General features: G+C 37.0%; 1 protein-coding gene across 2 annotated transcripts in view; it reads left to right on the top strand.

Annotated features, from left to right (window-relative positions):
- TOPBP1 (DNA topoisomerase II binding protein 1) overlaps nucleotides 1-20272 on the top strand; it is a 65054-nt gene that overhangs the window by 30333 nt on the left and 14449 nt on the right. For both annotated transcript variants that reach the window (XM_077752309.1, XM_077752310.1), the window contains 9 exons: nucleotides 4961-5134; nucleotides 5220-5335; nucleotides 11327-11450; nucleotides 12480-12626; nucleotides 12740-12842; nucleotides 14784-14976; nucleotides 16771-16991; nucleotides 17802-17968; nucleotides 18212-18323. In XM_077752309.1, coding sequence (XP_077608435.1) covers nucleotides 4961-5134; nucleotides 5220-5335; nucleotides 11327-11450; nucleotides 12480-12626; nucleotides 12740-12842; nucleotides 14784-14976; nucleotides 16771-16991; nucleotides 17802-17968; nucleotides 18212-18323 — 1357 coding nt within the window. The remainder of the gene's footprint in view (nucleotides 1-4960; nucleotides 5135-5219; nucleotides 5336-11326; nucleotides 11451-12479; nucleotides 12627-12739; nucleotides 12843-14783; nucleotides 14977-16770; nucleotides 16992-17801; nucleotides 17969-18211; nucleotides 18324-20272) is intronic.

Below are 20272 nucleotides of genomic sequence, written 5' to 3'. Positions count from 1 at the left end.
GACATACATCAGAAAAGTACAACAAGTAGGCTGCTAAGTGAAAAGTCAGTTAACAGCTGGGAGGCCACTGTATATGTTCAGAAAGAGATCACTGCCAATGCCATAGAGCCTTCCTCATGCCACTCCTCCATTACGGTTTCCTGAAAGGAAGGTTTTGGACTTTTAAATGTGTGGAATTATAATATGTATTCTTTTGAGTAATTTGTTGAACCTTCTTTTGAAAGCTGTGTCCATTTCCCTGGAACTGGTTCATTGATTTCATTGCTGTGTAATATTCCATTATACGGACATGCCCCAATTTACATATCCAGTCAAGTGTTGGTGAGCATTTAGATGGCTACTAGATTTTTGCTATTATGTAATATGGACATTATTGTGCATGTTTCTTAGAATATGTGTGCATGCATTTCTTTTTGGTATATGCCTAAAAGTGAAATTGCTTGGTCATATTTCAACTTTAGGGGAGACTGACAAACTGTCAAAATGGTTGTACCAGTTTATACTCCTAGTAATAATGTATTGAGCACCCAGTATTCCCCATCTTCACCAACAAGGAATTATAAGTTGGGTTTGTTTGTTTGTTTTTCACTTTTCACTTGGAAATAATTTCTAACTTATAAAAAGTTGCAAAATGAAAATACTAGAAGGAATATTTGTATACCAATTATTCAGAAATAGAGTTTTCATTACTTTCCAGATGGAAGGCTTTGTTTTCAGTTTATTTTATTACATTGTGATCAGAGTGTTGTTTGTAATATTTCTGTTTCATAGAACTTACTGGTATTTTGTGTGTGTGTTCCCTGTTATGTCAGCATGTAATAACATTTCTTGGTTTTTGAGAAGATACATTTACTATCAGAGGTAGTCTTTGCTATACATAGTGTGTGTGTGTGTGTGTGTGTGTGTGTGTGTGTATGTATGTGTAATATATATATATGTATATGCTATACATATTTAGTATTATACATATATATGCTCGCTCTATATATATGTATACCCTGAAGATCAGACTTTACTGATTATGTTATTTAGATCTTTTATATTCTCTCCTGGATTTTGTTCATTTAACCCATCTCAGATTAAGCGGTATTTTCAGGTTTCTTAAAATGCTATGTTTCTTTTTTTTCTAGCATCACATGTGGTTTAGTTTTGGATAGGTGTTGCTGTGTTAATCAGTACATAGATTAATGTAGCTTGGAATGTGTCCTTTGTCTCATTTAAGGCTTCAGGTCAACTTTGGTATCAGCATTTCAATCCCTACTGTTTTATGGTTTTCATTTGCCTTATAAATCTATGCATTCGTTTATTTTAGCCTTTTTGGATTGCTGTGTTTTAAATGTAGAATTGAGCCATTTTGAAAATTATTTTCTTTCAACTGGGGGACCTAAGTCTTTTCATATTTAATATGATTTATATTTGGTATCAGTTGTCATATGCTGTAATTATTTTATGTCATGTATATGTGTATACTATGTGTTTCTTCACGTATTTAGTGTCCTCTGGGGATTTTTTTTTCCTTTTCGCATTTAGGAAAGGATTTGTTAGTTTTATTCTTATGGGGCCCTTAACCCCCTTCTTATTTTTGTCAGTTTTAAATTGTGTTCTGACCCCCACTTATTGCTTCTGTTGGAGTCAGTGATATTATTCTGCTTCATTTTCTCTCTTCCACTGTTTTTAATTTTATTTTTCTGCTCTGTCAGGAAATAAAATTTTTATATGGTTTTTCAACCCATGGCCCTTACCCTTGTTTTAATCTTAACTCTACAGTCAAATATGTAAAAGGCTCTCTGTCATCTTATGGTGGGATGAAGTTCAGGAACACTCAGGAATGTCACATATGTACACTAGTTCCTGAGTTGTGCACATTCAAAACCTTACCAAGGCTTTGATTCTTTGACAGATTATACTGTTCTTGGTTTCCATTTTTTTTGTGTGTGTCAGTGTCCTGACAATGCTGCTCTGCTGCCTTTCTGTGTGTATATTGTGTTTGAAAATTCTGATATCAGTCTATGTTGTTTTTGTAAGTTTTTTCATCTTCTGTGCCTGAAGGCCATGTGGGGTTTTCTTTTATAGGCATATGTCTAGATACTGATCATTCTCCATCGTTTTCCCTAGAACATAGCAGGTTTTTTAATGTTTGGAATTTGGACCCTTCTCCACATTTTTGGTCTGAGAGATAAGAAGAATTGAGATGGCAGTCAACTGAGTTGAATGGAACAGGTTGGGATCAGAGCCTCAGATCAAGAGTTTGTATTTTGGACACATAATGTTTGAGATGCCTGTTAGATATCCAAGTACTGTTGTGAAATAGGCAGTTACATACAAAGGCTGAAGTTTGGGTAATGATCTGGCCTACAGAAAGAAATTTGGGAGTCAAGGTTTGTAGGTAACATTTAAAGTCATATAAGATTAGATGTCAAGAGAGCAGGAGAAGAAAAAAGGTCCAGGAACACTCTGAGGGTTTCACATTTAGAGTATGAAACAGCAGGGACAACAGAGAAGGAGCCACTGGTGAGGGGAGAGAAAGCCTAGAGATTGATTGTCATAGAGGCCACATAAGAAAGTATTTGAGGAAGGAAGGATTAACTCTTCAGATGCTGCTGAAAGTCAAGAGAGGTAAGAATATTCAATTGGCCACTGGATTTCACATTATGGAGATCCCTGGTGATCTTAACAGAAAAAGTTTTGATGACATGGTATAAGTGGAAGCCAGGGTAGATTCATAACAGGAATGCAGGAAATTTGGAGACAATGTATATAAACATTTGAGGAATCTTACCTATAAAGGGGAAGCAAAAAAATGGAGTGATTGCTGTAGGGCATAGTAGAGTTAAAAGAAGGTTGTCTTGTTTGCAAGATCGAGAAAATAACTGATCCAGTTGATCATGCAGACAAGAGGGGAGAATTCCTAGGAAGTCCCAGAAAGCAAGCAGTGTTAATGGCACAGGTACAGAAGATAGGTAGGATGTAGTATGGGAGGTTCTGATTTCTTTTTTTGTATGAAAAATCCTTTTATTTATTTTTTTCTTTTTTTAATTTTTTTTTAATGTTTTATTTCTGAGAGAGAGAGCGAGACAGCATGAGCAGGGGAGGGTCAGAGAGAGAGGGAGATACAGAATCTGAAACAGGCTCCAGGCTCTGAGCTAGCTGTCAGCATAGAGTCTGACGCGGGGCTCGAACCCACGAACCGTGAGATCATGACCTGAGCTGAAGTCGGACGCTCAACCAACTGAGCTACCCGGGTGCTCCTAAAAAATCCTTTTAAATGCTATACAGAAATCTTTTAAAACTTTTACCAAATAGAAAGCCTTACCATGTTCTCACAAAAAAGATAAAACATTGTAAATATTTATAAAGGCAATACAAATCCTATTAAAAATACAAGCAAAAAGAGTTAAAAATGTGAAGAATAACTGAGGGTAAGCACTAGCCCTACTAGTTATTCAAACATTGTATGAAGCTGCAGTAATTAAAGGAGTGTGTTGTCACTCCTATATGAGTATATGAGTACTCAGTACACAGGATTACAGCCACAGATAGGAGAGTGTATTTATGATCAAGTTGGCATTCAAATCAGGCAACTGGGTAACCATCTGAGAATACACTTGGGATGAAAACTTAACCCTTACCCATTACATTAGAATAAATGTATTCTAATTCAGAGGATTAGATATTTATTTAAATAAAGGAAATAAAGGCATAAAAATTATAGAAGAGACCTTGAGAGTTTGTTTTTCAGTAATCCCAGGGTTAGGAAGTCCTTTCTAACTAACATATACCCTTTTAAAAGAGTAAAGGATTCATTATGAATCTGACAGCATTAAAAAAAAAATCTCCAACATTCAACTGAAGATTTTATAAATGTACAATAAATGTATTTCAAAATTCTCCATGGCAAAAATTTGACAAACAATGAGTAGGCAATATCTCAGTGGGTATGTATACATATAAATTATGTAAATTTATGTAAATTATATAAACTTATGCAAATATATTTAGGCAAGTGAATTTAAAAAAAGACAAACCAAGAGGAAAAATGGGTAAAAGATAGGAAGAGATAGCTGTCACAAAAAATTAAATAGAAATATTATACATACATAAAGGTGTTTAATCACATTTGGTATAATAGGTTGGGAAATTAAATTCTTTTAACCTATCAGATGGACAAAAAAAAATTCTGATCACCCACTGTGCTGTTAAGCATGTTAGGAAACATGCTTTTAGGCTCATGAGAATGTCAACACTGTAATATAAATTTTGATTAAATGTTTCCCTTTATTCTTTCTCACATGGGCAAAATGGTATGTGTACAAAGTTGTTCATTGCATCATCGTACTGGCAAAAGATCATTAATCTAAGTATTCATCAGTTGAGCAGTGCTAAATACATGTCAGCCGTGTGGATGGAATACTATACAGATGGGAAAAGGGAGCAGCAGCATTGGTCCCTTCCCGTGAGGGAACTGTGGGTGGCTTGGGAACAGGAATGTATTGTGTCCTTTTGAGGATTTTTCACAGTTCTGAACTCAGTCTGACTTACTTACCTTGGAGGTCACATCTTGCTTATATCCATCCTTGCTTACCTGTTTCCTTCCATGTTTTTTGTTTGTTCATTTTGCTTTTTGGTGTCCTTAATTTCTACTGCACCTCCTAGTCTAAGATTCTGCCGAATATGGTTAGCACAACTGAAAATGTAAGTGCATTTGTCTCTTTGAACCCATTTACTGGACAATACAAAATTATTTTTCTTTGTTGTGTTCAGATGCAGATAATATTTCATTTTTTTTGTTGTTTGGAGGAGGCTAAAGCTGAAATCCAAATAATTTTGAGGATTCTCCTTCTCTCTTTACCTCTCCTGTTTCCTCTTCCCTGTACTGTTTACCTCCTTTTCCCTTATCTCTTCCCTTCTCTCCTTGTCTCCTCTTCCTCTTTTCTTTCCCTCTCCCCGATCATACATCTAGGATGCACTTGCAGCCTTGGAAACTCCAGGAGGGCCCAGCCAACAGAAAAGGAAGCTGAGTACACCACTTTCAGAAGTCATTGTCAGAAACCTGAAAGTTGCTGTGGCAAATAGCTCCCGAGATGCTGTTGCTCTTTCTGCCAGTCCTCAGCTGAAGGATGCCCAATCCAAGAAGGTAGAATTACATCTCTTATTAAAAGCAAGTTGTAGATAAAATATTTCAAATAATAGTTGATCCATTTCTTTTATTTTCTTTCCAGGGACAGGAAGAAGCTCCAAAGCCACTTCAAAAGGTAGTGATATGTGTTAGTAAGAAACTGAGTAAGAAGCAAAGTGAACTAAATGGGATTGCAGCCTCTCTAGGAGCAGATTACAGGTAGTCGACACATCTTTCTGTTTGGTACTGTTCTTGTCTATAGGAAAACGTAAAGTTATTCTGAGTATCCACAAAGGAACACTTATTTTGCCTTTTACTGTGTTATATTGTCTCCAGTTGATTTTTAATGTACTACATCCTTGAAAAATATCCTCTTCCATGTCAATTCACTTTGATATGTGTATTTTATAGGGTGTAATGTATAAATAGATGAGAGCCTGTTTTGTGCCGCCCACTATTCTGGAAACTTGGGTTCCATGAATTATGAGTACAATCTAGAAGAATCCTTGTCTTCAAGGAGTTTATAATATAATAATACATTGAATGAGAAGAAGTCTGAGATTAAGCATATTTTTACTTTAGTGATTTTCAGAGTAGAGCCTTTCTTTGAGTAATGCTAACATACTGCAGCATTCCTGAATTAAAATGGTCTTTTTTAAGGATGTTTTGATTTCTATTCATTTACTTCTTTGGAGACTAGGTTATCAGATCTGCCCTCCCCCTGTAGAGGAGGAGCCAAGTATAGACAGCTCTCTAGTGCAGATGGCACGTGTGCCAGGGATTAAGAGACCCTTGTCTGTGCCAGGCAGTTCTGAGTCTCTCCTACTCCACTGTCTATGGTGCTAGCTTTCTTGATCACTTGTATTCAGCCATTTGTAGACAGCCTAATGGCTGCCTCTACAAATAACAGTTTGAGAAGTATGTTTGGCTTCATCTTCCCCTTTGGTAAGTCTTGTTTTAGTTAGCTTTTTCTCCTTTGGTAAGTCTTGTTTTAGTTAGCTTTCTCTCTGATAGATTAGTTCAGGAGAATATAAAAATAAAAAGTATCTGGGGTACTTTTAATCATCTTAGTGTATTTAGTGTATCTGTTGTTGAAAAGAAAAGCTTTCTTATTTGTAATTATAATTTGTATTACCTGTTTCATGTGTTCCTATATAGTCTTATCTACTGTATGATTACTTGTTACTGTATTCGTATTACCTTTTACCAATTGCTGAGCTTAGCATGAGCCAAGCTTTGTCTCCCTTCATTCTCACAAGAGTCCTATGAGGGTATATATATTTGTCAAAGTTAATGCCTTATTGTATATTCTCTTTGGATGTGGTTATAAAAGGAACCTATAGGACTGTGTTTTAATAAGACTTAAAGTGCCAGTCCTCACAGTGTGAAAAATAGTATCTATTGCCAAAATTCCTTTAAAAAGATTTAACTGATTTAAAGTGTGTATTAAATCTATTCCTGAAAGATTTCTCAGACTTGGTGATAAAAGAGAGAAAGGAGGGGCACCTGAGTGGTTCAGTTGTTAAGCATCCAACTTCAACTTAGGTCATGATCTTATGGTTCATGAGTTAAATAAAGCCCCACATCAGGCTCTACGCGGACAGCTCAGAGGCTGGAGCCTCCTTTAGATTCTGTGTCTTCCTCTCTTTCTGCCCTCTCTCACTTACACCTCTCTCTCTCTCTCTCTCTCTCAAAAATACTAAAAAAAATTTTTAAAAGAGGGGCGCCTGAGTGGCTCAGTCGGTTAAGCGTCCGACTTCAGCTCAGGTCACGATCTCACGGTTCGTGGGTTCGAGCCCCACATTGGGCTCTGTGCTGCCAGCTCAGAGCCTGGAGCCTGCTTCAGATTCTGTGTCTCCCTCTCTCTCTGACCCTCCCCTGCTCAGGCTCTGTCTCTGTCTCAAAGAGAAATAAACATTTAAATAAAAGAGTAATTAACTCTAAAAAAAAAAAAAATTTTTGTTTTAAAGAGAGAAGAAGCCTTTAATGTATAGAGTTTACAATATTTATACGTTGATAGGGTAATCCGTTCTCAAATAAAACTGTCCTAGATGTTCCCATCCATAAGCTAGAATCAGAACATCCTAAACAGATCATCTGACACTGCCTACCACTTCCTACAGTTAAACATCTAGACCAGATCTCTTCAGCGTATCTTAGCATTACCTCTATGAAAATGATTTTACACGGCACAAAAAGATACATAGACCAATGGAATAGAATAGAGAACCCAGAATTGAATCCACGAATGTATGGCCAGTTAATCTTAGACAAAGCAGGAAAGAGTGTCCGATGGAAAAACAGCTTCTTTAACAGATGGTCCTGGGAGAACTGGATAGCAACATGCAGAAGAATGAAATTAGACCACATTCTTACACCATTCACAAAAATAAACTCAAAATGGATGACGGACCTGAATGTGAATCAGGAAACCGTCAAAATCCTAGAGGAGAAAGCAGGAAATAACCTCCTTGACCTTAGCTGCAGCAGTTTCTTACTCAACACATCTCCAAAGGTAAGGGAATCAAAAGCAAAAATGAACTGTTGGGACCTCATCAAGATAAAAAGGTTCTGCACGGCAAAGGAAACAATCAACAAAACTAACAGGCAACTGACGGAATGGGAAAAGATAGTTGCAAATGACATCTCAGATAAAGGGCTAGTATCCAAAATCTATAAGGAACTCACCAAACTCCACCTCCGAAAAACAAATAATCCAGGGAAGAAATGGGCTGAAGACATGAACAGACACTTCTCCAAAGAGGGCATCCAGATGACCAACAGACACATGAAACGATGCTCAGCGTCCCTCATCGGGGAGATACAAATCAAAACCAGACTGAGATATCACCTCACGCTGGTCAGAGTGGCTAAAAAGAGCAAATCAGGAGACTCTAGATGCTGGTGAGGATATGGAGAAACGGGCACCCTCCTACACTGTTGGTGGGAATGCTATCTGGTGCAGCCCCTCTGGAAAACTGTGGAGGTTCCTCAAAAAATTAACAATAGAACTCCCCTGTGACCCAGCAATAGCACTGCTAGGAATTTATCCCAGAGATACAGGAGTGCTTATGTATAGGAGCACATGTACCCCAATGTTCATAGCAGCACTTTGAAGCCAAATCATGGAAAAGAGACTTAAAGTCCGTCAACTGACAGAATAGATCAAGATGTGATTTATCTATACAATGGAATACTACATGGCAATGAGAAAGAATGAAATCTGTCCATTTGTAGCAACATGGATGGAACTCGAGGATATTAGGCTAAGTGAAATAAGTCAGGCNTGTTACATGGAAACCAACTTGACAATAAACTATTTGTTAAAAAAAAAAAGGCAGAGAAAGACAGATCCCATATGTTTTTACTCATATGTGGAACAGGAGAAACCTAATAGAAGACCATAGGGAACGGAAGGGGAAGAAAAATAAGGACAGGGAGGGAGGCAAATCATAAGGGACTCAAATACTGAGAACAAACTAAGGGTTGATGGGGGTGGTGGAGAGGGGAAAATGGGTGACCAGCATGGAGGAGGGTGCTTGTTGGGATGAGCCCTGGTTGTTATATGGAAATCAACTTGACAATAAACTATATTAAAGAGAAATAAAAATAAAAGGATTTCTCAGATATAACTTAACTACTTTGTAATTTTATTTATTTGTTTTTATGTTTGTTTATTTTTGACAGAGAGAGAGCATGAGGCTGGGAGGAGCAGGGGAGGTGGGGGGGTGGTTGGAGACACAGATTCAAAGCAGGCTCCAGGCTCAGAGCTGTCAGCACAGAGCCCGACATGGGGCTCAGACTCACAAACTCTGAGATCGTGACCTGAGCCAAAGTCGGACACTTAACCAACTGAGCCACCCAGGTGCCCCAACTACTTTTTATAATTTTAAAAACTAAAAGTCCTAGAAGGCACATAATCATATGACATATATTTAATATGTAAATGCCCATGCCTGATGACACTAGAAGAAAACGGAGTATTCTTATGTTTGCATATGTATGTAAAAATCACTTCAAATGCTACAGCCCCAGGCTGAAACCAATGTAGAGACTCATATACTGTGAGCAGCATTTCTGTTGGTAACAGGATGTTACCAAGAGTTGTTCACATTTTGGCAAAGTTACAAATTAAGCAAAGTACAGTCTTCCTTCAATTACTTAGTAGTTGGATGTTTGGTATATTAGTGCATATTAAAACTGCAAAAACAAAACAAAACACTTTGAGTTGTAAGTAAAACAGGATTTTAGACTCATTATAAACCTTTTTTTTTTTTTTACCTCTGTGAATTTGTGTCAAGACATTAGAAAATGATGTAAGATATGGGATAATTGTATATATAACTATATCTCAGGATTTCTAGCATCCCTTGACTTTATTAAATGCTGGTAGCACCCTCCATCATATAAACACATTATTATGACAACCAAAATCACTCTTACAAATTTACAAAATAGCTTGTAAAGGAACAATTCTGCTGAAAGCACTGATCTAGACCAGAGGGTGAAACACAGCCATGCCTGTTAGTTTACCTATAATCTGTGGCTGCTTTCATACAAGGCAAGAGTTGAGTAGTTGGAAAAAGATACTGTTTTCGCTGAAAGCCTAAAATAATTATCATTTGGCCTTTTAAGAAAAACTTACTGAGGCACCTGTGTGGCTCAGTCTGTTGTGTCTGACTCTTGATCACAGCTCTGGTCTTGATCTCAGAGTTCTGAGTTGAAGCCCTGCATTGGGCTCCATGCTGGGTGTGAAGCCTACTTAAAAAAAAAAAAGAGTTTTCTAGTCCCTGGTCTAAACCATTTATAACCATTTAGAGTCTGTCCTTGAGGGATCTCTAAGGACTAAAACTCAGTTTGTATATTATCACAGTGAGTAATGAGGCAAGATGAATCAGGCAAAAATACTCCTCTGTTTTTTAAATTATTTTTATAATTTATTTATGTGTGTATTGTGTTCCTTAACATCAGAAATAGGAACACCTATTAGAGAGACTAACAACTAGGGGTGCCTGGGTGGCTTATTTAGTTAATTGTCCAACTCTTGATCTCAGCTCAGGTCTTTATCTCACTGACAGCCCAGAGCCTGCTTGGGATTCTCTCTCTGCCCTCCCCCTTCATTAGGCATAAAGCCTACTTAAAAAGAAAAAAACAACTAAATTAGGCAAGGTATTCTTTACTATTATTTTTAAGGAAACAGACAATAGAGTAGGAAATAGAGAGGTTTATAATATAATTCAGAAGGAAATATGCCTTAATTGACTATTTTAAAAGTCCAAAGATGTATTTTTTAAGTGTTTATTTTGAAAGAGAGAGAGAGCACGCGCACATGAGAGAGAATGTGGTGCAAGCAGGGGAGGGAGACGGAATCCCAGGTAGGCTGCATGCTCACGGGGCTGTCACAACTGTGGGATCATGACCTGAGCCAAAATCAAGAGTCAGATGCCCAACCAGAGAGATTTCTTAGTTAGGAAATGGAAAGTATGGTAAGTGTCCCTGAGGAGAAAACTCTATTACCTTTGGTGATTTTATGCAGAAGTATAATTTTACTTTCTTTTTGGCTTTACTTGATCTTTTGAAGGATGGCATATATTTTACAATTTTTAGATTATTTTTCTAGATGGAAAGAATCAGGAGATCGTAGCATTATTAATAGTAGGAGTTTTGAAGTCAAAACTACCATTTATTGAATATCCTTAAACATATTTGTATCTTTCAGTTTCCTTATTTGTACAGTTTTAATATAATAATACCAGTGTGTTAGGATTGGTGTGAGGAATGGGTGAGATAATGTTATTGAAAGTACATAGTTTATTACAGGACATAGAGCAAATGTACATGACCAGTGACTACCAACAACCAGAGGACAGACTGGATGTTTTGCTTATTTTATTGATTTGAAAATACCTTTATTGTTACTATAAAGTGATACTCATTGTAAAAAGAAAATTTAAACAATTTGGAAAAGTATAAAGAAGGAAGTTAATACTTTTAAAGAATATCCTTCCAGGTATCTATCTCTCTGTGTTTACATACCTAGTATGTGTAAAATTTGACCAAAAAAAAAAAAAAAGCTTGTCATTCAATGTCCATATTTACTCTAGATCTTGGAAGTTTTGTGAAGGTGAATGTACTCATAGAGAGTAATGATCATCTTAAATTTACTTTGATGTTTCTCTTAGTTATTCGTTAAAAATTTGGTCGTTTCAGATGGAGTTTTGATGAAACGGTGACTCATTTCATTTATCAAGGCCGACCAAATGACACTAACCGAGAATATAAATCTGTGAAGGAAAGAGGAGTACACATTGTTTCAGAGCACTGGCTTTTAGAAGTAAGCAATACTTTTTTTTTCTTTTTCTAGTAAATGAGAATGTGTATAAACATTTCCCTACACAAGCTACTTTCCATGTATGTAAACAAGTTTGATAACCTTAGTTAACAGTGTACATTTCTTTGGCATTAAAAATGTAAGATCTTTAGGCCCTAAATACTTAATAAGTCCTTTTTTTTTTTTTTTTAAACGTTTATTTTTGAGAAAGTGAGTGAGTGTGAGCAGGGGAAGGGCAGAGAGAGAGGGAGACACCGAATCCGAAGCAGCTCCAGGCTCTGAGCTGTCAGCACAGAGCCTGATGTGGGAGGACTAGAACCCTCGAACCATAAGATCATGACCTGAACTGAAGTCAGATGCTTAACCAACTGTACCTCCAGGTGCCCTCATACTTAACAAGTCTTTAATGGATACGCTTTCTGATTTCTCTGATTCTTTTCGCTAATAAAAATTATGTGAAATGTTATAAAAATTTAAGAAGACCTGGGGTGCCTAGGTGGCTCAGTCGGTTAAGTGTCCAACTTCAGTTCAGGTCATGATCTCACGGTTGTGGGTTTGAGCCCCGCGTCAGGCTCTGTGCTGACAGCTGCCTCAGAGCCTGGATCCTGCTTCGGATTCTGTGTCTGCCTGTCTCTCTGACTCTCCCTTGTTCACGCTGTCTCTCTCTCTCTCAGAAATAAATAAAAAACATTAAAAATTTTTTTTAATTTAAGGAGAACTAATTTGGCATACCAATGCAGCTTAGAAACTAACTGTGGTTCTTTTCTCTCTGGGTATTCCCAGGAATAGGATTGATACCTTGGCAAAAGCATAGGAATGAAATAGATTTTGTTCTTTAGTGTATGACTTTAAAAAGTGAGAAGTTTTTCGTTTGTATGATGGATTGTTTTAGTGTCACCTACTTTTCAAAACTTTAATTCTGCAAACTTTTGCCATCTTAGAACGTAATGCATTGGTTGTCATTCTGCTTAACATAATTTATTCACTAAGATGTTTTTCAGCCCTGTTTTAAAGCCTGCCATTGCATTTCAGTGTGCCCAAGAGCATAAACATCTTCCTGAATCTCTTTATCCACATACTTACAATCCCAAAATGAGCTTGGATATCAGTACAGTGCAAGATGGCAGACTCTGTAATAGTCGACTGCTCTCAGCTGATTCAGCAACAAAGGATGATGAGGTAGATGCTATGGATGACACATTTACCCCTCCTTAAGCTGAATGTATAATCTTCCAGTGCTGTGAAACCATATGCAATGGTTTTGAGAAATTGTAATTTTTCTCCTTGAATAGCCAGATCATCTGCCTGTAGAAGACAATGATATAGATAATATAACCACCGGTAATAAAGAATCAGCAACACCAAATGGAGATGGAAGGAATGACTCCAAAGGAGGTAAAATATTTTAAATTACAAAAAAATTTTTTTACACATCCGTATTTTTCATACAGAATGCTTCCTTTGCAAGGAAAAACAGTGTTTTCTGTGTTGCTAAATACAAGTAAAGCATGTATTTGAGGATTGATTTGAGGTTCTAGCCAATCTTTAATAATTTGCAAAGCTTTAAGTGAATTATAAAGTGTCAAACTTGTGAAGTCTGTGGAATGAGGTATTTTAGAGTTAGTGTGATACAGCCCTATTAAAGGTAGGTGGAATTGGTTTTGTAAAAATTTATTCTTTGGTTTAGTTTTCAGTTACTTTCAAAAAAACCTGTATTATGTATCTAGTATATTTTAACATATTCACATGGTTTAAAGGTATGGAAGGAGGCACAAAGTTTCTCCCGTCTTCCAGTGTTTTTAGTTTCTTACGTATCCTAGAGCTATCTTATGCATATACAATCATAAATACATAAGTTTTCTCCTTCTGCCCTTTTGTTTTAATATTAATTTTTGGAAGAGCATAAGCAGGGGAGGATTAGAGATAGGGGGCAGAGGATCCAAAGCAGGCTCTGTGCTGACAGGCTGACTGCAAGCAATCCCAATGTGGGGCTCAAACTCACGAACCACAAGATCATGATCTGAGCCAAAGTCAGATGCTCAAGTGACTGAGCCACTCAGGTGCTCCACTTCGTCTGCACTTTAAAAAAAAAAATGTATAAATGTTGGACATACTATATATATGTGGTTTTATAAATTCATCTTTATTACTTTGCTTAATAGTTCAACTTCTGGAGTGTTTCATATTGGTTGGTATATAAGGAGCTTCTTTGGTCTCTCTCTNGATTTGGTGTTTTTTTGTTTTTTTTGTTTTTTTTTTTTTTTTTTTTTTTTTTTTGGTAACTGTATAGTATTGATTGTGTTGACCAAGAAGAGCCTATAAAGCAACCAAAAGCGATTATTTGGGATTTTCAGGATTGCATTCCGGGAGATAGAGTCCACTGAAACTCACCATTGCAAGCAGGGAGTACAGGCTTGTAAAGGCAGACCACAAGGTTATATAACTTGTTTTGGAAGAAATATAATTGGAGCTGTCAGAGTTTAAATTGACTACCTAATACAAGATTGTTGTTTGGCTAACAAGTAGTAACCTTTATCTCTGTTTCAGTCCAAAATAGAAGGAGATGTTCTAGGAGGTGGTGGACAAACTGCAGTTGACAGAAGTTAAAAGTTCATGGTGTTCCTGAGAATTGAAACAAGAGACTATGCATAAGCCCTACTTCCTTTGTCCTTTGACTCTGTTTGGAGTGACTCTCTTAGCAGTGCTTCCATTTTGAGTCTTCTTTCACATTTATGAATGGCCATTTAGCCGGTCCCTTTTATGGGCATCCAGATTATTTTTAATTTCTTGCTGTTACAGAGAGTACAGCAGCGAATAACTGTAGATATCGTCTTTTTAATGAATTAAAATTTTCTATTTTCCTTACTCATCTTATCCTACTGGAGCTTCCTTTATGACTTTAGTTATTTAGTTCCCACTCAGTTCATTCCAAAAATGTTTATTTTAGGATCTATTTCTGTGTTTACAGGGAAACCAAAGATAAATATATTGTGGTCTGTTTTTAAAGACCAAGAGGGAGAAATCCCATACATTAATTATGGATGCACCTCAGAGTGTAGTATGTAACACAAGACAGGGAGCTGTACAAGAGTACAGTACTGTCTTAGCAGTATGTCTTGGAAGGACTTTTTGATCTTTTTCACGTACAGTCCTGGTAAGGACAGCCTTAATGTTCTGCAGTAATCCATAATCTTATTCATTCCTATAGCCTTTAGTAAGCAGTAAATGTCAGGTTAATAAATTTGTGTTCAAATCTAGACAAAATAGTTAATGTGAATGAGATGTGATAAAAAAGAGAAACTTACCTTTATTGGTGTATTTGTGTGTGTTTTCAAGCTCTGACGCAGACATTGGAGATGAGAGAGAACTTTCAGAAGCAGCTGCAGGAGATCATGTCTGCAACATCAATAGTGAAACCTCAAGGGCAGAGGGCTTCCCTTTCAAGAAGTGGTTGTAACAGCACTTCTTCAACCCCTGATAGCAATCGCTCTGCCCGCAGTGGGCGAAGTAGAGTCCTGGAGGCACTGAGGTATGTACCTGTCACTGGTGGCAGACAGGAGCAACTAGGTGACTCGACAGAAAGGTAGCTTCTTATTTGGGTTGCTGCTCACTCAGTTCCATAAGTTAAGCTTCATTCTGCAGTTGTGTGTTTTTTTGTTTTTGTCAGCAAAGAAGTTTAGAATAACAAGAACAGAACAGGAAAAAGGGTTGTACTACTGGGCCTTACTTAGCCCAAACTATATAAATATGGTTGTGGCCTTTTCCTTCCTTCATTACTTCCTAGCTTTTCCTTTTTCCCTCTCTTGTTCCAAGAAGTTCTAGAATTCTTACTTTGGGGTAAGAAGCAAACAAAGGTTTGTTCCATACCAAGCAACTGCTTCACATTGAGGCATGATGAATATTTTTTATTACTGGGGTGCCTGGGTGGCTCAGTCAGTTAAGCATCCAACTTCAGCTCAGGTCATGCTCTCACGGCTCAGGAGTTGAAGCCCCACATCAGTCTCTGTGCTGACAGCTCAGAGCCTGGAAACTACTTTGGATTCTGTGTCTCCCTCTCTCTCTGTCCTTCCCCTGCATGCTCGCTCGTTCTCTCGCGCTCTCTCTCTCTCTCTCTATCAAAAATCAGCATTTAAAAAAATGTTAATACCTTCACTGGAAAATTATTTTAAGACCCAGTTTGCCTCATTTGAAATGGATTCAGTGGGTAACTCTCTCTGTTCTGTCATGTTAGTATTAAATGATCATAGTTCTAAACAGTAACATATAGAGAGAAATTTAAATTCTTATTAGAACCACATGCCTTTTGTATTCTCTTTATAAATTTACCTTCTAGAAAAGGTGATTTTAGATCTCAGTGTCCTATGACAAGTTGAGTCGCAGAACGTCATTTTTCCCTGATAGAAGCATCTCTGATTCCATGGTGAATGTTAGGGGACTTGTATCTTGAATTGACTGACTGAACTACGCATCTGTCATCAGCTACCTGCATATTTCATGAGGCCACTTCTGTATCTGCATACTGAGTAAAAGTGACTTTTTTGTCTGATATACTTCAGATGATGTTTTGTCATTACAGAGAGCCTAAATATTGTGCCAAGTCAGAGTAAATAAGTATCCTCAGAATAAGGCTATTTGCTTTGTATTTGAGGCAAATGAGCTCTCTGGGGTATTTTTGTTAAGATTCCATTTATACACATTGGAAGATTTAATATTTACTTAGAAGGAAAATAGGTAGAATTATATTTACTGCCTAGTGGAATTATTGTAATTACAACATAAAACATGCTTCACTCAAGTTCAGTATATGACTGGTCTAAGACTGGGAGGTTTGGTTACCAAGAGCCAAAAGCACCTTCTTTTAAGGCAGCTTTTATAGGGCCCTTCCTGTGTAATTATAGTTCTTACTATTTTAAGTGATAAAAATACAACTGGCAGGTAAAGTAACCAGTTTTCTAAACATTACCGTGTTTCCCTAAGCCTGTTTTATTAAGAAAAATTCCATTTTTAAGTGTAGCAATTATTTTAGAATTTTGAAAGCAATTTCTTGACAGTAAACTTTCCCTTTTGAAGTTTTAAATATATGGACATTCAGTCAAAATAGATGTTTTCTTTTCTAACTAAAACAGTAAGTTGTAGAAAGAAACATTTTTAAAAGAAAAAATTTCCCAAAGTTCATTTATTCCATATTTTCAGGTGCTTACTGTGTGCTAGATGGTGGGCATACAAAGGTGAGCCTCAAATTTGCAGTCTAACTCATGGAATTCATGACTGTAGATTTTGTCGTGGCTGTTGGTTTGTTAAAATTGTCACTTTGATTCCTTAGGCAGTCCCGTCAAATAGTACCTGATGTCAACACGGAGCCCTCCCAGAATGAACAGATCATTTGGGATGACCCGACAGCCAGGGAGGAGAGAGCACGGCTTGCCAGCAATCTGCAGTGGCCTATTTGCCCCACACAGTATTCTGAGCTTCAGGTTGACCTTAAAAAATTAGAGGAGTCTCCTTTCCAGAAGCCTTTGCGTGATGGAGAAATGGCTGAAAAGGGTAATGAAAGAAAATCTATTCATTTGTCTGCATTAAGTACATTGACTTCTTAAAAATGAATAAGCACATTGTGGTTCTCTGAATGACACCTGCAAACAGAAAACTTACTAGATACTTCTGATTTTAGGAAGAGTCAAGAAAAATTATAAATTGAGAGAATTTATCAGTAAATTGAATAATATATTTTGGTTCTTAAATTTGGAAATTGAAGATTGGGCAGTCTTTTCCAGACATAGTTTTTCACTATTGTTCTTCCTCTCCTCATCCTTTGTACATTTGTGTCGTTAATGTTTGAGTTTTTCCCAGTCATTTTATTTTCATTTAAACCTTCTAAATTCCACCCAGGAGGTACCTACGTCTGTCCTCTGTATGTGTTTCTTTCTGAATTCTCTTAGGTTTTTTTCCCCTTGGGCTTTACCTTGAAGACAAAATGATTCCTGTCTTTCATCTTTGGTCATTTTTTCCTCCCCTTTTCTCATATCCCATGATTCTATCTCTGCATTAAATAGATTTTCTCCAATTGTAGCATATGCTGTCATTTTACAAATTTGGGTTACATTTTACTGATGAAAGGTTGGTATTTAAAGAAAGGGTTGAGAGAAGCCCACAGACAACCTATTTGTCTTTTTAAAAAGCTAATTAGTTGCACTTATTTATAAGCTCTAGAGATAGGCTACTTTTGCATGTACTTTTTATGTTCCAGAATTTGTATTTAATTCCATCTTGGTTCAGACAGATGAGACTATTTGTCTGAATTTGTTCTTAGTCATATTTGGATAACATTACACGGCAGCATTTTATTGCCCTCAGCTGTCTGTGACCCCGGAAGCATGTGTGTGACTGAAGCCAAAAAACACCCCATCTCTGAAGAGCTCGAAACACCAATGAAAGACAACCACCTGATCCCTACACCTCAGGCCCCCAGCATTGCCTTCCCCCTGGCCAACCCACCGGTGGCTCCACACCCTAGAGAAAAGGTTAGTTTATCCTGAGTATAAGGATATGTCCTTTTGATATTGCTGTTGTGTTACATTAAAACTTTGTTGATAACAGTATCAGGAGTTCACAGATGTTGAAAACTGCATTTCTTTGCTTTGTATTATTATCTCTATATTTGATAAGCCAGAAAACTAAGTAAAATGTCCCTGAAAAAGAACCATATACGTGATGATAACTTTTTTAATGTTAATTTTTTCTAAAATAAATCTCTTCCATTTCAGACTATACCAATAGAGGAAACTCGTGAAGACTTAAAAAAACAGTACATATTTCAGTTGTCATCTCTGAATCCTCAAGAACGTATTGATTATTGTCATCTCATTGAAAAACTAGGTACAAGTATTTTACTTAAGTCAAAAATGTAACCTTACTGGGAAATCAGTATAGTTGATATTATTTGTAAGGTGTAGAAATTGAGTTTACAAAGATCGGGGAGGGGGTGCCTGGCTGGCTCAGTCAGTAGAGCATGCGAATCTTGATTTCGGGGTTGTGAGTTTAAGCCCCGTGCTGGGTGTGTAACCTACTTGAAAAGTAAAATGTAAAAAGATGTGTAACTTGTCTAAGGTGGTATGTATTGAGTCAGCAGTAGAATTTTGATTTTATAAAGATCCAAATAAATCTAAAATCACTGGGTTATAGCATGTAAATATTTAAAATTTATTTAAATTGAAACCAAACCATCAAAATGATTTAAGAATGTCTTGTGCTGCTTTGAGTTTTTGTTCATTGATGAATTATTGAAACTGTAGTTTAAAATAAAACTGCATTTTATTGAAGTTGAAGGTAGAGTAATATCCAGAGAGGAACAGCCTCTTACATAACATTCTTCTGTATATGTCAGGCCGTCCATCAGACGTCATTCCAGAAGCAGCATACTAGAAAGGTAACCTGGTGCTCTGCAGCAGTACTGTCCAACAGACGGAGACATAACCCACATATGTAATTTTAAACTAGTTTCTAGTAGCCACGTTTTAAAAAGTAAAAAACAAGTGAAATTAATTTTAAACATATATTTTATTTAACCTAGTGAACACAAAATCTTATATTCAACACATAATCAATATAAAATATCAACAAGATATTTTCCTTACTAAGTTCTTGAAATCGGAGATATGTTTTACATTTGTAGCACTTCTCAGTTTGGACTGGCAGTGTGCTTTAGGTGTTTGATAGCCACATGTGGCTGGTGGCTACTGTGTTGGACAAAGCAGCTCTACAGAGTTAGGGAAAGTATAGGAAGAGAACTTAATCTGACAGCTTGGTATAGAGAAAACATTAAGAAATAATGGTTGTTTTAGGAGCACCTGGGTGGCTCAGTCAGTTAAGTGTCCCACTTCAGCTCAGGTCATGATCTCGTGGTTTAGGAATTTGAATCCCCGTGTCAGGCTCTGTGCTGACAGCTCAGAGCCTGAAGTTTGCTTTGGATTCTGTGTCTCCCTCTCTCTCCACCCCTCCACTCATGCTCTGTCTCTCCTCTCAAAAATAAACAAACATTAAAAAGAAAGAAATAATGGTTGTTTTAGTAATGGCCCTGAGTTATCAAGAAAATATTAAGCGTTATTTAGTGTTATCCTTTTGAGAATATGGATAACTATGATGCTTTTTTAAGATTTCTTTCAAATACTGGAGCACCTGGGTGGCTCAGTCAGTTGAGTGTCTGACTTTGGCTCAGGTCAGGATTTAACGGTTTGTGAGTTTAAGCTCGACATAAGGCTTGTTGGTGTCAGCTAAAAGCTTGCTTTGGATCGTCTGCCCCCACCTCTCTGCCCATCCCCCCAGTTAGAAAAATAAATAAACATTTAAAAAAATTTTAAAGATTTCTTTCAAATACAGTTGTAAAGCTATGTTTCTTGGAAACTGGACTCGTGGAACAGTCTGCTAAATCAGATAGGGTTGTAAGTCACAATTGTTAAGCTTTACCTAAAGGTCCCAAAATGAAAGAAGCTGCTTCAAGTGTCCACCTCCTGTGTTTTGTTCCATCTCTGTAAACTCTGGACAAGAGTAATTTTAACTAGCAAAGCATTTTGTAGAAGAGGACTGAGAAGAGAAGCAGAGGACAGACCGTGCTGGAATTGAGAGTCTGAATAGAAAGCTTTTGATACTAGAATGCAGAGAGACCATATTATAAATGAAGCAACTGGCCAGCTGATCTATATACATCGTCTATTGGGTTGTCTGGGTTACAGCATGAATTTGTTACCTAGGATTAGATCCTGATACAATATGGAATTTTCATCTTACTATTCTTTTGTCACTCTGATCGTGGGTGAGTTACTGTGTGT

Source organism: Crocuta crocuta, unplaced genomic scaffold (assembly GCF_008692635.1).
Source record: "Crocuta crocuta isolate KB4526 unplaced genomic scaffold, BGI_CrCroc_1.0 scaffold580, whole genome shotgun sequence".
Lineage (NCBI taxonomy): Eukaryota > Metazoa > Chordata > Mammalia > Carnivora > Hyaenidae > Crocuta > Crocuta crocuta.
The sequence above is the reverse complement of the archived record's forward strand: the minus strand, read 5'-3'. Positions and strand labels throughout refer to the sequence as shown.